Source organism: Cervus elaphus, chromosome 5, assembly GCF_910594005.1.
Source record: "Cervus elaphus chromosome 5, mCerEla1.1, whole genome shotgun sequence".
In the NCBI taxonomy this organism is placed as follows: Eukaryota; Metazoa; Chordata; class Mammalia; order Artiodactyla; family Cervidae; genus Cervus; species Cervus elaphus.
In genome coordinates this window covers 21,531,428-21,545,706 of record NC_057819.1, presented here as the reverse complement: position 1 = coordinate 21,545,706, position 14,279 = coordinate 21,531,428, and the positions used below count along the sequence as shown (strand labels likewise).

The following is a 14,279-nucleotide window of genomic DNA, read 5'->3' as shown; positions in this document are numbered from 1 at the left end:
TTAGCTCACTCAATTCTCACAGGTAGGGACCTAATGACGTAGGCCTGCTTATTACTCCCATTTTATTTTTTTTCCTTGGCTGCACCTTGCAGTATGCAGGATCTTAGTTCCCCTTCCAGGGATTGAACCCATGCCCCCTGCAGCGGAAGCATGTAGTCTTAATCACTGGACTGCCAGGGAAGTCCCATTACTCCCGTTTTAAATGTGGGAAAACAGGCTTAAGTAGTAAATGATGGAGACAGGATTTGGGCCCCCTGCCTCCTGTCTTCAGAGTGCATATTCCTATCCACCATCCTTGCTGTCTCCCTCAGAAAAGCTAGGATGCCCAGGGGGAGGGTGATGAGGGGCGGAGGGATGGTGGCAGCTTGCCCAGGGGGAGGGAGCCTATGGGATTTGGTGACAAGAGGCTTCTGGGCCTGTCCGGCAGTGGGTGGGCTTCCCAGGCAGTTCAGTGGTAAAGAATCCACGTGGCAATGCAGGAGACCCAGCTTCGATCCCTGGGTCAGGAAGATCCCCTGGAGAAGGAAATGGCAACCCACTCCAGTATTTTTGCCTGGAAGATCCCATGGACAGAGGAGCCTGGCAGGCCCCAGTCCATGGGTCCCGAAGAGTCGGACACAACTGAGTGACTAACACTTCCACTTTAAGAGGATCCTGGCGGGCTGCATACAGTCCTTGGGGTCACAAAGAGGCGACTGAGCACAAACCACAGTGGGTGGGTGGTGGAACAGACGTGTAGGAGGCAGTCAGGCTCGGCACACAGACAGCCGAGGGCACCCCGGGCTCCTGGCAGCTGACCCACCGGCTTCCTCCCCCACAGGGAGTTCAGGCACAAGAGCAACATCACCTTCAACAACAATGACACGGTGTCCTTCCTGGAGCACCGCAGCTACCAGTTCCAGCCGGATAAGTCCCGCGGCCAGGAGAGCGACTACATCGTCATGCCCAACATCCTGGTCCTGGTGAGATTCCCCTGGTCCGTCTCTCCGCCTGCCCCCTGCGCTGGGCAGAGCTCAGCCTGTGGCTCCCGGGTTGACTCGGCGGGCTTCCTGGGTGCATCTTGGTCTCTGGTTGGGGGCATTGGTCAAAGTCATGGCCTTTCCCTTTTCAATCTGCAAATCTAGGGACTTCCCTGGTGGTCCAGTGGTTAAGACTTCGTTTTCCACTGCAGGGGTATGCGGGTTCAACCCCTAATCGGGTGCAACAACACAACAAAAAAATGCAAACCTAGACTCTCCAAAAGGGAGTACTTGTGGGAAGCTGAATGGGGGCGCTGTGTGCTTGTCTGTGGTGTTTGGAGGGAGGTTGTGGACAGGACATCCATTCTCTGCAGGGAAGAGTCATAGAAGCAGCTGGATTTACTGCCTGCCTGCCGTGTGTGTCGGGGTCCCCAGGACCACCCCCAGGCTCGCTGACTCACTCATAGGGCTCGCAGGACCTGGCATACATGGTTGTGCTCTTGGCTTTGGTAGAGTGGAAGGAGGCAGAAGAGAATCAGCAGAGGGAAAGGGCACGTGGGGTGGTGACCAGACGCAGGCTTCCAGAGCCACCTCCCAGGGGAGTCACGCTTCATTCCTTGAGCGGTGATTTATGACCACACACAGGTAGGTCTCCTCTACCAGGAATGCCCACTAGAGAGACTCAGCGCCCAGGGGGTGTTTACTGGGGGCTCGTCATGGAGATGCCCTCTGCCTGGCACGGATCCAGGTTCTGGGAAAGCAGGTGGTACAGTCCAGGCACAGTGAACCCCTCTCACCAGTTAGGGAGTGGTGGGAGCCCTCCTAACATCAGGATCTCAGACGCCAGCCAAGGGCCAGGGCTTTCTGGAGAGAACTGTCTCAGGTGTGCTAGGTGAGCATCTTGCTGACACTATGTGTTAGAACTTGTGTGTCAGGCTTCACACATACTACCTTGTTTACTTGTCAGCAATCCCCCGATCATTAGGTACTATTATTTTCTCCATTTGTAGAAGAAGAAAACTGAAGAACAGAGAGGCTAGGTTACTTATCTAAAGTCACTCAACTGACGGGTAGCAGATTAGGGTTTTGAAACTAGTTTGGTCTATGACTCTGCCACTATGAGGCTGCCACTCTGTGGCACTCAGCCTCCCATTCAATCCTCTGTCCACCCAGTTGAGGGTCAGCAGATGTGTGCTCCCGGACTGGCCCCAGGCTGGGCTCAGGATCAGATGTGAATGCACCTGTGAAGTCTGTTGGGTGGACAGGATGAAAGCTCAGATAAATGCAGCCTGAAGCCTTGCTGCTGCCTCTCTCAGAGTCAGATGTGCGTGTTTAGGCAGTGAAGTCATTTTCCCCCACCAATTAGGTTGGCAAAGACTGTGTGATAAATGCCCAGGGCTTAGGAGCGTTTGTGGGAACAGACACTGTCATTAGGAACGGAACTGGTATGAGCTGTTGGAAGGTAATTTTCAATTTAAATTGAGGTGATTCTTGATGTAAATTGAAACATAGGTAGGAATGTGTCCTCTTGATAGGATAACACATGTGGGCAAAGATGTTTGTTCTCAAGGATGTTTATTTCAGCAACGTTTTCAGAGCAAACATCTACGGATCATCATGTGGAGTTATGTTGTGATATCTACTGCAGACGAGCAGTGGACTAGTATAAATCCAGCAAAAGGAGGCAGGGCTGCAGAGGGTGTCATGGAAAGCAGTCTCTTAATTATGTCTAACTAGGGAAAATTGGACACAAGCATAGTGCCCCTACTTATTGTTTCCGAAGGAGAAATACTTGCAGGCATGCACACACCCACTTGACACACGTGCTTTTACATGCCTCGACCAGCTGGGCTTTTTCTATAAAGGGCCAGATAGTAGATGTTTTAGGCTTTGAGGGCTAGATGTTCTCTGTTGGAGCTGTTCAAGTCTGCCATTATAATGCAAAAGCAGGGGCTTCCCTGGTGGTCCAATGGCTAAGGCTCCGAGCTCCCAATACAGGGGGCCTGGGTTCGACCCCTGGTCAGGGAACTAGATCCCATATGCCATAACTGAAGATCCTGCATGCCTCACCTAAGACCTGACACAGCCAAATAAATAAATAAATATTTTAAAAATGCAAAAGACGCCCAAGACAAAAACATAGATGAGTGGGCGTGGCTATGTGCCAAGAGACCTATTTCGTGGATATACTGAAATGTGAGTTTCATATAATTTTCATGTTTTTCATATGGTCGTCTTTTGTTTTTCTTTCAACCATTTGAAAACCTAGGAACATCTTAGCTCCTGGACTGTAAAAAGCAGGCCTTGGTCTGGCTTTGGCCGATGGACCATAGCTTGCTGACTCCTGGTGTTGATGCTTCCTGCAGGAATACTCAAGAACCCAGAGCAGTGGTTTTTCTTGGGGGAGGAGATTAGGAAGAGGAGGGTCACAGGTTAGAGAGGGACTTTTACTTTATATACTTTTATGATTTTTAAAAACCATCTAAGAGACTTCCCTGGTGGTCCAGTGGTTAAGAATCTACCTTGCAATGCAGGGAATACAGATTTGATCTCTAGTCGGGGGACTAAGATCCCACATGCCATGGGGTAACTAAGCCCACACGCCACAAAGAAGATTCTGCATGCCACAACTAAGACCTGACACAGCCAGAAAGGAAAGAAAAAGAAGAAATACTGACTTAGAGAAACACGATGCCAGTGTTTATACAAAATAAAGAAAACCCATCTATTTATTACCCTAAAAATCATAATGTTAAGGAGACCCTTGTGAATTCTTATAGAATCAGACCTTTATGTTTAAGAAAATCCTGGTTCCCTTCCCTTTTCTACAGGTAGAGATTAGACACTGGATGTGCTTGTGCTTATTGTTCAGTCGTGTCTGACTATTTGTGACCCCATGGACTGTAGCCCACCAGGCTCCTCTGTCCTTGGGGATTCTCCAGGCAAGAATACTAGAGTGGGTTGCCATGCCCTCCTGCAGGGGATCTTCCTGACCCGGGGATCGAACCCAGGTCTCCTGCATTGCAGGTTGATTCTTTACCATCTGAGCCACCAGGGAAGCCCAAGAATACTGGAATGACAAGCCTGTTCCTTCTCCAGGGGAACTTACTGACCCAGGAATCAAACCAAGGTCTCCTGCATTGCAGGCGGTTTGTCAGCTGTGCTACCAGGGAAGCCCAGATATTGGATGAGGTGCCTTTAAAAAGTAAACCAAGTGCCAAGACGGTATCTCCAGAGGAAAACAAAAATTCGAAAATAAATTCACCCATATTCTAAGCACCCAGATGCTAGGTAGAACTGGTGCTTGGGGCTCTTGGAATTTGGAAGGGAGATGCTAAGGAAGTAGAGTACAGTCTACATGAAGATTCTTTGCTTATAAGGTTACAGTGAAAGGTACTCTAAATAGGCATAAGTAAAAAGGGCATTTATGGGCTCATGATACTGAAAGGGCAGGAGTTGGCCTGGTTTCAGGTGTGGCTTGATCCAGAGTGCAAACAAGGTTGCCCAGATCTGTGTCGGTTCCATGTTCTGTTAGATCCACCCCTCAGGGTGGCTGCAGCCTTGCACACACCACCTTCGAGGGCAGCCAGAGCCGCCTTCCCTCTCTACCCTGCAACCCCAGCTGATTTGCTCCTTGTGGCTTGTTGGTTCTGATGGGGCTGCATACATATTCCCAAACCAGTCACTGTAGCCAGAGAGAGGAAGGTTTCTGATTGACCAGGACTAAGGCACATGACTGCTTCTGGGGCTGGGGGTGGAGTTAACTCGGCCTGAACCCGACAGCACAGGTGGTCCTGTTACTGAAGGATCAGGGGATGGCTCTGGATGCCCCAGATGTCCACTGCAGGGATCCTTCTAGGCCTGACCATATCCCTGGATGGCTGTGCCCTGAAGCTTGGGTCCAGGGAGGGCAGACAAGCTGTGTCTCGCCTCTAACCTGTGGTGTCCCCTGCCTCTGCAGAGTGCGTCAATGATGATGGAGAACAGGCCCGGGATCTTGAAGCTGATCATGACCTTGGCGTTCAGCACCCTTGGCCAGCGTGCCTTCATGAACCGCACTGTTGGCGAGATCATGTGGGGCTATGATGACCCCTTAATCCACCTCATCAATCAGTACTTCCCAAACTCACTCCCCTTCAAGGGCAAGTTTGGCTTATTTGCTGAGGTAAGTGTGGCCCAGTGAGAAGTTCAGGGCCTCTGTCTTGTCCTCCACTGACACAGCCTGGAAACCAGTTACCAGCTTGCTTTTGGAGCTGGCAGAGGCCCCAGGAACTGTGGGTTGTAAATGACAGGAAATCTAACTTAAACTGGCTTAAGCCAAAGCCAGTTTCAGTTAAATTCTATTTGTTGATTTATTGGTTCATATAACTGAAAACTGTAGGGAGAGAGATTCAGGTACAGCTTGATCCAGGCTTAAATGATGTGACTGGGGCTGAGCTTAGAAGGTTGGAGGTTGGTGCTGGAAGAAAGGGGAATGGCTGCTGGGGAGGCAGGTCAAAAATATCAACTCTTGCTTTGCTCTGAGTTGCCTGCTTTTTCTTAATCTTGACCCCTCATAACCTAGTGGTGTCAGTGATTGGGATCCTGAGTCATGATCTGATGTAGAGTCAGATCCCTGACCTCTGATCCCTGACCTTGGCTCCCTCAATCACAGATTGTAAACAGCCCTCTGAGTTGCTCCAGCCTGTGCTTCCTTTTGGGGCTTTGCTGATCTGGTGTTGGGGGTAGTAGGAGGGAGAAATCATGATTCAGTTATGGGCACGTGATAGCTGCTCAGTACATTTTTGAGCAGGATGACAGGTTCTGGGTGTGTGGGTGAGTCAACAAGTTTAAGGTAAGTGACATGATTCTTGTTGAAGCAAATTGTAAACAAATGAAAGTTATTACAAATTGAGTCACATGCTTATAAACTATTTTTGGCTAGGTATAGTGGAAATCCCAAAGCAATAGTCCAGCAGTGTTGGTGTGGTGGCTTCCCACTCTTCAGGGATCTAGAATCCTACTACTCTGCTCTCCCCACCTTAGAGTGTGGTTTCCAGACTCAAGATTACTGCATGATCCAAGAGGCTGCTGGGGCACCAGCTATCACACTCACTTTCCAGGTAGCAGCAGGAAGGAAGAAGCGGTAGGGGATTTAGGGGCAGTCAGGGGAGTTGAGGACAAAGCAACATGTCCTGGCTGTTTCCCTCTTTGGGAGGGAGAAAACCAATTTCCGCTTGCTTTCCATTAGCCAGAACTAGACCTGTGGCCACACTTAGCTGCAAGGGAAGCTGGAAAATGTTAACTTATAGCTAGTATGTTGATACCCTAAGTAAGGTTTGAGTTTTGATATGAAGGAGAAAGGGGAGAATGGACTCTGGGTAGTAACTAGAAGTCTCTGATACACTTCGTTATAATTATTATGTTAGTATTCTTTTGGGTGAGCATTTATTAATCATAATAACAGCAATAATAAAAATAAAGGCTAGCATTTGGAGATGTTAATATTTCTTAGGCACTGTCCTCAACCGTTTTTACACATTAGGTCTTTTAATACTCCCAGTGTCTCTTTGTAGTGGTGTCTGTTACTGTCTCTTTATACTGGCTGAAGTTTGGGCTCTTTTTTTTTTTTTTTAAAGTTTGGGCTCTAGAAGCTCTGAATGGACAAGTGACAGGGCACACAGATATTAGGAAGCTAGAGCAGGCTTTGAATTTAGGCCCTGTTGGCTTGCCCAGTCAGTAATCAATGTATCTATTTGGCCAGTAAACAACCCCTATTGAGTTCCTCACGGGTGCTGTACCTTACATTATACAGCATCTTCAGAGGTAAAAGGGTGCCTTCTAAATTTTACCCAGCGGTCACTCATTTTTTGTGTGTGCTTTGCACAGTTTTGATAAACATCAAGTCCTCTTTGCCTCTATGTTTCAGGGTAGGCCAGGTTAAGCAGCCCCCAGATCTCCATGGCTTAGAATAGCAAAAGGTTTATTTCTTACTTGTATGCCAGGTCTAGTGTGGGTGACCAGGGCTCCTCTGCTCTTTGTGGTCACTCAGGGACCCAGGCTGAGGGAGGCTTCCGCTGGATACATGCTTCTCCAGTCTCGATTGCAATGATAGAAAGCACAGTGAAATTTGCATGCACCACCTCTTAAAGCTCCCACCTGGAAGTGACATTATCACTTCTCTCCTTTCTCATTGATTGTTTTCACTGATTGAAGAGGTCACGTGGCCATGCTTTCTTTTAATTTGGGGAATGGGATGGGGTGACCCCACCAATTCACCTGAGAGGAGAACCAGACTCTCCTGGAGTCAGGAAGGGAAAATGGGACGTTTTCTAGGACGGATGTGGTCTTCAGAGGAGTGTCCCTCCTAGAAAGCCCCCAAGTCCTCCTCCTCTTGACTCTCCCAATGCTGGGCTTGCAGCGGTGAACAAGACAATGAGGCCCCCATTCTCTGGGTGAAGGGGAAGCAGCCTGTGGGTGGGCCTGAGTATAGACTCGCATGTCCTTTAGCTCCATCCTGGGGCTTAAAGATGTCATTCTCTGCCGTTGTCTGCAGCTGAACAACTCCGATTCTGGACTCTTCACCGTGTTCACAGGGGTCAAAGACTTCAGCAGGATCCACCTCGTGGACAAGTGGAATGGAGTCAGCAAGGTGAAGGCAAGAGGCGACAGCCACCCTATGCAGGGACCGGTGGGGGTGGCAAGGGCTGGGATCCACCGCCCAGAGTGCCTCCTTCTCTTAAAACAGGAGGTTGGGATTGACATGTACACACTGCTATATTTAAAACAGGTAACCAACGAGGATCTCCTGTGTAGCACAGGGAGTGCTGCTCAATATTCCTTAATAACCTAAAAGGGAAAAGAATTTGAAAAAGAATAGATACATGTGTATGTAAAATGGAATCACTTTGCCGTACACCTGAAACTAACACATTATAAATCAACTATGCTTCAATTAAAGAAAGAAAACAACACAGAGGAAGGGATTGCATCTGTCGGGGAGATGCTCTTGAGTCCTGGACCCTACCTATGTTTAAGGCTCAGCTAGGACTTTCTAGGTGGCTTAGCGTAAACAATGTGCCTGCCAAGCAGGAAATCCCTGGAGGAGGAAATGGTAACCTGCTCCAGTTCTCTTTCTTGTCTGAAAAATCCCATGGACAAAGGAGCCTAGTGTGCTGGGGTCCATGAGGGTGCAGAGTCAGACGTGACTGAGCAAGCAGGCAAAGCCTCAACTAGGACTTTCCTGGCGTCCCGGTGGTTAAGACTCTGCCCTTCCACTGCAGCGGGGGTGGGTTCGATCCCTCCTGAGGGAAGTTCTGTCCATGTGTCCCAAGGTGCAGCCAAAACGAAACAAAAGGAAAACTAGTTCTTGGTTCCCAGTGGGTGGGTGGGGCATATGATTTATTTAGCACCTAATGTATGCTAGGAACCACATTGTTTCCTTTGGTGCTTCACTTAAAAGAATGCTTCAAATATTACACTGAAGATATAGCCATCCGTTGCACTGAAAGATTGTTGAGTTAAAAAAAAAATTGTGCCAGATACACAGGAAGACATTCACTTTAAAAAATAAAATAATAGAGACAGATATAAAGTGCACTTTGTACGTCTTCACACGTCCAGCCCCATTCCCACCCAAACTACAGAGGAAACCCACAGTTAATCAGTATTGGATATATTCTTCCTGTGTATTTTTATCCATTTGAGGTGCGATTTTTTTTTTCTTCTAGGAGCAGAATAAAATCATACTATGAACATTATTTTGCAACTTGCTTTTTTCACCTGAGCAGCCTTTCTTCATTTCTCATGAAAATGATTATGTAGTGGTGGTGCCCACATCTTCCAAACGCTCATCAGGGTGATGGTTGCAGAGACTGGACGGCTGGGGACAGGTTATCCCCCATCAGGGCTGGACTGAGAGGATTACCATCGCAGCCAGTAATAACCATTCTGCATGGACACTGTTGAAATTCTCTTTAGCTTGCTTTCTCAAGATAAAAATGTACCGGGACTTCCCTGGTGGTCCAGTGGTTAGGACTCTGCGCTTCCACTCCAGGGGGCCCGGGTTCAGTCTCTGGTTGGGGAATTAAGATCCCACATGCAGCGTGGTGTGGCCAAAATATGTGTGTGTGTGTGTGTGTGTGTGTGTGCATGTTGTGTTGTGTGTGTATGTTGATGTTGTTTAGTCTCTAAGTCATGGTCAATTCTTTTGCAACCGCATGGACTGTACCCACCAGGCTCCTCTGTCCATTGGATTTCCCAGGCAAGAATACCTGAGTGGGTTGTCAATTCCTTCTCCAGAGGTTCTTCCCGACCAAGGGATCAAACCCGTGTCTCCTGCATTGGCAGGTGGATTCCCTACCACTGAACCTCCAGGGAGGCCCAATATGATGTATACACACACACACACACACACACACACACACACACACACACACACACACGCGTGCGCGCGCGAATGAACATATGCTTAAAAACCTACTAGGACAGATGGGTAAAAAGTGAGAAGTCTGTTTTTTTCTGTCTGAGTGTCATTCTCTAGAAGCAGCTACTGTTTTGCAATCTCCTGGTGGCGACCATCATGATTTTAAACGTTTTACTTGGGGCTACCTTCTGACTTGATCTGTTTTGACGACGTGCCTGCTTACTTCCTGTCTGAGAGGCGATGACATCTGTCTCCCCCGCCCACTGTGCTCCTTGGAGGCCTGAGTGACAGGTCCATTTTACAGATGAAGTTACTGAGTCCCCAGCAAAGTTGTACATTCAGGGATCCACGGTTAGGGAATGGGGAACTGCCATGGACAGTCTGTTTGGCTGTCTGTCTACACAGCCTGATCTCCTTGCACCAGGACGTCTATCCAGGACTGGCTTCTCTCAATTGGGTGGTGACTTCACACGGTGTGTGAAGTCGGAGCTCCAAGTCACCTGGGCAGTGTCCAAGTCTTTATGAGTCCTTGCTTGACTAAGAGGCCGTGTTTAAATACTTCCCCACAGGTCAACTTCTGGCATTCCGATCAGTGCAACATGATTAACGGAACTTCCGGGCAGATGTGGGCACCATTTATGACCCCTGAATCCTCGCTGGAATTCTACAGCCCCGAGGCCTGCCGGTAATCGCCCTGATGTGTGACATTCCGGGCCTCCTGGGAAGTCTGCCTTGTGGATGCTCAGAGCCGAACCAAGTGGCTTGTGGTGTGTGCTTGGAGAGCGCCTGGCTCTTCTGCACGTCCGCTGGCCCCTGGCGCCATCTTGAATTCTCTTTGGCTGCACCATGAAGAGCCGAACTCCAACTCCTGGTGCTTTTGCAAGGCCCGGGGAAGCTGCTGGTGGTTGTTGGGGCTTGGTGGTGGTGATGGACAGGAAATGGGCAAGATGGCAAGGGGCCATGGAATAAGGCAATGATGGGCTCCCTGTGCCAGCTGCCCTGTTTCCAGTTGGGTGCTGAGAAGCCTGGATGCCTCGCTCGCAGTCCCTCCACTTTCCAGAGTACAGCCTCGGAGGTCAGCTTGGGGCTAAACAATTCCAGTCGCCCCGGCAGAGTGGCGAGAAGAGACAGCGGCTTCTAGAGCCCTTCTCTGGGTGTTTCCCTGTCCTCGGCTCCTCTGTTGAAGCTACTCTGGAAGAATCCTTTGCTTGGGATTTCACTGATGTGAACTCAAGAGACTCACCTGCCACCCTAGCAGATCTTGACACAGCCCTGTCTGCGCGAGGCGCTGGGGTCCTGGCAGAGAGAGGATGGCCGGGTTCTTGTTCCCTGGGGGTTGTGTCCTGGCTGGGGACTCAGGCCCATGGACCCGCAGGGGAGGGTCAGAGAGTGGAGGTGTTTTTATTCTGTGTGTGTTCACTTCCTGAAATTAGAAATTTCAACTTAGAGAAGCGTTCCCAGAAAGTGCAGTCTTCTCTGCATTTGTTGTTGTTTAAAACGTTGCTAAGTTGTGTTCGATTCTTTTGTGACCCCAGAGACTGTAGCCTGCCAGGCTCCTCTGTCCTTGGGATTCTCCAGGCAAGAATACTGGAGTGGGTTGCCATTTCCTTCTCTAGGAGATCTTCCTGACCCAGGGATTGAACCCTCATCTCCTACATTTCCTGCTTGGCAGGTGGATTCTTTACTGCGGAGCCACGAGGGAAGCCGTGTCTCTGCATTCCCTTCTCCAGTTTCCCTGATTGTTTCTTTTGCCCCATCAGCTTTATCCTTCTCACTTCTCTCTCTCCTTGTCTCTCTCCTTCCCTCCCTCTCTTCTTTGTGGACCCTTTGAGAGTATGTTGGACACCTAAATACTTCAGTGGGTGTTTTCTAAAAACAAGGGCATTTCCTTATGTAACCACATCACACCACCATAATGAGATAATTTAGATAATTTAGGTCAATTTAGATAATTGACCTGATACTATTGTCTAGGGCGGTAGTCTTCAATAAAAATATAATACAAGTCCCATACACAATTTTAAATTTTCTAGAGGCTGCATTAAAGAAAAATCAGTTAAAGTCATTTAATGATGTTTTATTGGACCCAGGAGATCCAAAATGGTATCATTTCACAGGGGGTAAACAAATGTAAAATACTAAAGATGGACTTGCCTGGGAGTCTAGTGGTTGAGACTCCACACTTCCACTGCAGGGGGCATGGGTTCTGTCCCTGGCTAGGGAAGTTCCACATACTGTGCAGTGTGGCAAAAAAAAAAAAGAGAAAAAATATTGAAGAGCTGTTTTCCATTGTTTGGGGGTATCAAGCCATAGGAATCTGGAGTGTATTTGACACAGCCACATCCCAAATTGGCCTGGCCCCATTTCAAGGGCTCTAAGGCCACGTATGCTGAGTGGACCCTGCGAATAGGACAGGTGGGGTGGTTCTGATCCACAGGCCATGTTCAAGTTTAGAAGCGCCTTTGAGAAATATGGCAGGGTGAACGGAAAGAGGGTGAATGGGGGTGGGTTATGGTGCTGCTCCCTGCAGAGGTGACAGCCGAAACGGGACCTGAGTGAAGAACTGAAGTCTGATGTGGGAATAAGAGGGAGGAACATTCCAGACACTGGGAGCAGCAGGTACAAAGGCCCTGGGGCAGGAGGGAGCATGTTGGAGGAATAGCCAGAGGGCCCGAGGGGTACAGTACACGGTGTTGTTGGGTTATTGTTCAGTCGCTAAAGTTGTGTCCGACTCTTTGCGACCCCATGGACTGCAGCATGCCAGCTTCCTCTGTCCTTCACCATCTCCCAGAGTTTGTTCACATTCATGTCCATTGAATCAGTGATGCTGTCTAACTATCTCATCCTCTGCTGCCCCTTCTCCTTTTGCTTTCAGTCTCTTTCCCAGCATCAGGGTCTTTTCCAGTGAGTTAGCTGTTTGCATCAGGTGGCTGAAGTATTGGAGCTTCGGCATCAGTCCTTCCAGTGAATATTCAGGGTGGATTTCCTTTAGGATTGACTGGTTTGATCTCCTTGCAGTCCAAGGGACTCTCAAGAGTCTTCTTCAGTTAGCAGGGGCTGAATCCTATAGAAGCTTGTGGCCATGGTGATGACGTTGGATTTTATTCTAGATTAGACTGGAAGCAGTTGCAGTCTTACGTGGGGTTGTGATATATTTTGTCCATGTTTTAAAGCTTGTGGAGAATGGACTGGTGTAGGTGGTAGAGGCAGGGAGGCACATAAGGAGGTTGTTGTAATTTGCCAGGGAGAGATGGTTCAAACTGGGACACGGTGGGGGGGGGGGGGGTGGCCGTGCCCGTGGGGAGTGAGTTTACTCAGGCCACCCAGTTCCGGCCACCGCCTTCTGGGATGTCATCCTACATCATCTGTCCCTGCAGGTCCATGAAGCTCATCTACAAGGAGCAGGGGATGTTTGGAGGCATCCCCACCTTTCGCTTCGTGGCTCCCAACACCTTATTTGCCAACGGGTCCGTCTACCCACCCAACGAGGGCTTCTGCCCGTGCCGGGAGTCCGGAATCCAAAACGTCAGCACCTGCAGGTTCAGTATGTGTCATCCCTGATGGGAGGGCGGGAGGGTGTGGCCCATGATGAGGGGTTTATCTGCCTCTTTAATTCCTGGCCTCTGTACCCTCGATAATTCCATTTGTCCAGAGATAATGAGGGCAGGAAGATAACTCAAAAAAAAAAAATATGCCATGTGTATCTGTTGCTGTCGTAATAAATTCCCACAAACTTGGTGGCCTGGAATAGCACAGGTTTATGATCTTAAGCACTCCTGTGGTTCAGAAGTCCGACACCGGCCTCCCCAGGCTAAGAGCTAGGTGTCAGCAGGCTGCTTTCCTTTCTGGAGGTGGAAGGGATGGCTTTGTTTCCTTGCCTTTTCCAGCTTCTAGTTTTTGTTGTTCAGTCACTCAGGCATGTCCGGCTCTTTGCAACCTCATGGACTGCAGCACTCCAGGCTCCTCTGTCCTTCACTGTCTCCCATTCATGTCCATTGAGTCGGTGATGGTATCTAACCATCTTATCCTCTGCCACCCCCTTCTCCTCCTGCCCTCAATCATTCCCAGCATCAGGGTATTTTCCAGTGAGTCAGCTTTTCACATCAGGTGGCCAAAGTATTGGAGCTTCAGCTTCAGCATCAGTCAATGAATATTCAGGACTGATTTCCTTCATTATTGACTAATTTGATCTCCTTGCATTCCAAGGGACTCTCAAGAGTCTTCTCCAGCACCACAGTTCCAAAGTATCAATTCTTCGGCTCTCAGCCTTTTTTATGGTCCAACTCTTACATCCGTACATGACTACTGGAAAAACCATAGCTTTGACTAGATGGACCTTTGTTGGCAAAGTGATGTCTCTGCTTTTTAATACCTTGTCTCGGTTTGTCATAGCTTTCCTTCCAAGGGGCAAGCATCTTTTAATTTCAAGGCTGCAGTCACCATCCGCAGTGACTTGGAGCCCCAGAAAAAAAAATCTGTCACAGCTTCCAGCTTCCAGAGACCCCTAGAATTCCTTGCTCAGGGTTCCCTTCCTCCGTTTTCAAAACCAGCAACATCACAGCTCTCTGATCCCACTCCTGTGGTCACATCTCTTTTTCTGATGCTTTTGGGCTTCCCTTTTCCAGTTTTAAGGGCCCTGGAGACTATATCTGGCCCACCTGGATAATCTAGGCCACACTCCTATTTTAAGCCGATTAGCAGCCCTCATCCCTCCTGTAGCCTAATTCCCTTTGTAACCTTTGTAATCCACAGGTCCCAGGGGTTAGGAAGCAGACATCTTTGGGAAGGGCATCATTCTGCCTCCCCGGCCACGATAGGTAGCTTAAAAATGAGGCATCGTAGGGAAGACCTTTTCCCTCATCTGGGGTGGAAAGGAAGCTGGCAATAGCCTGAGTTCCACAAATCTTGTTCAGTGT

At 48.9% G+C, this 14,279-nt stretch overlaps 1 protein-coding gene across 5 annotated transcripts in view; it reads left to right on the top strand.

Annotated features, from left to right (window-relative positions):
• Positions 1-14,279, top strand: part of SCARB1 (scavenger receptor class B member 1) — a 92,977-nt gene that overhangs the window by 51,932 nt on the left and 26,766 nt on the right. For all 5 annotated transcript variants that reach the window (XM_043902083.1, XM_043902084.1, XM_043902081.1 and 2 more), the window contains 5 exons: positions 821-962; positions 4,921-5,124; positions 7,495-7,590; positions 9,933-10,048; positions 12,741-12,907. In XM_043902083.1, coding sequence (XP_043758018.1) covers positions 821-962; positions 4,921-5,124; positions 7,495-7,590; positions 9,933-10,048; positions 12,741-12,907 — 725 coding nt within the window. The remainder of the gene's footprint in view (positions 1-820; positions 963-4,920; positions 5,125-7,494; positions 7,591-9,932; positions 10,049-12,740; positions 12,908-14,279) is intronic.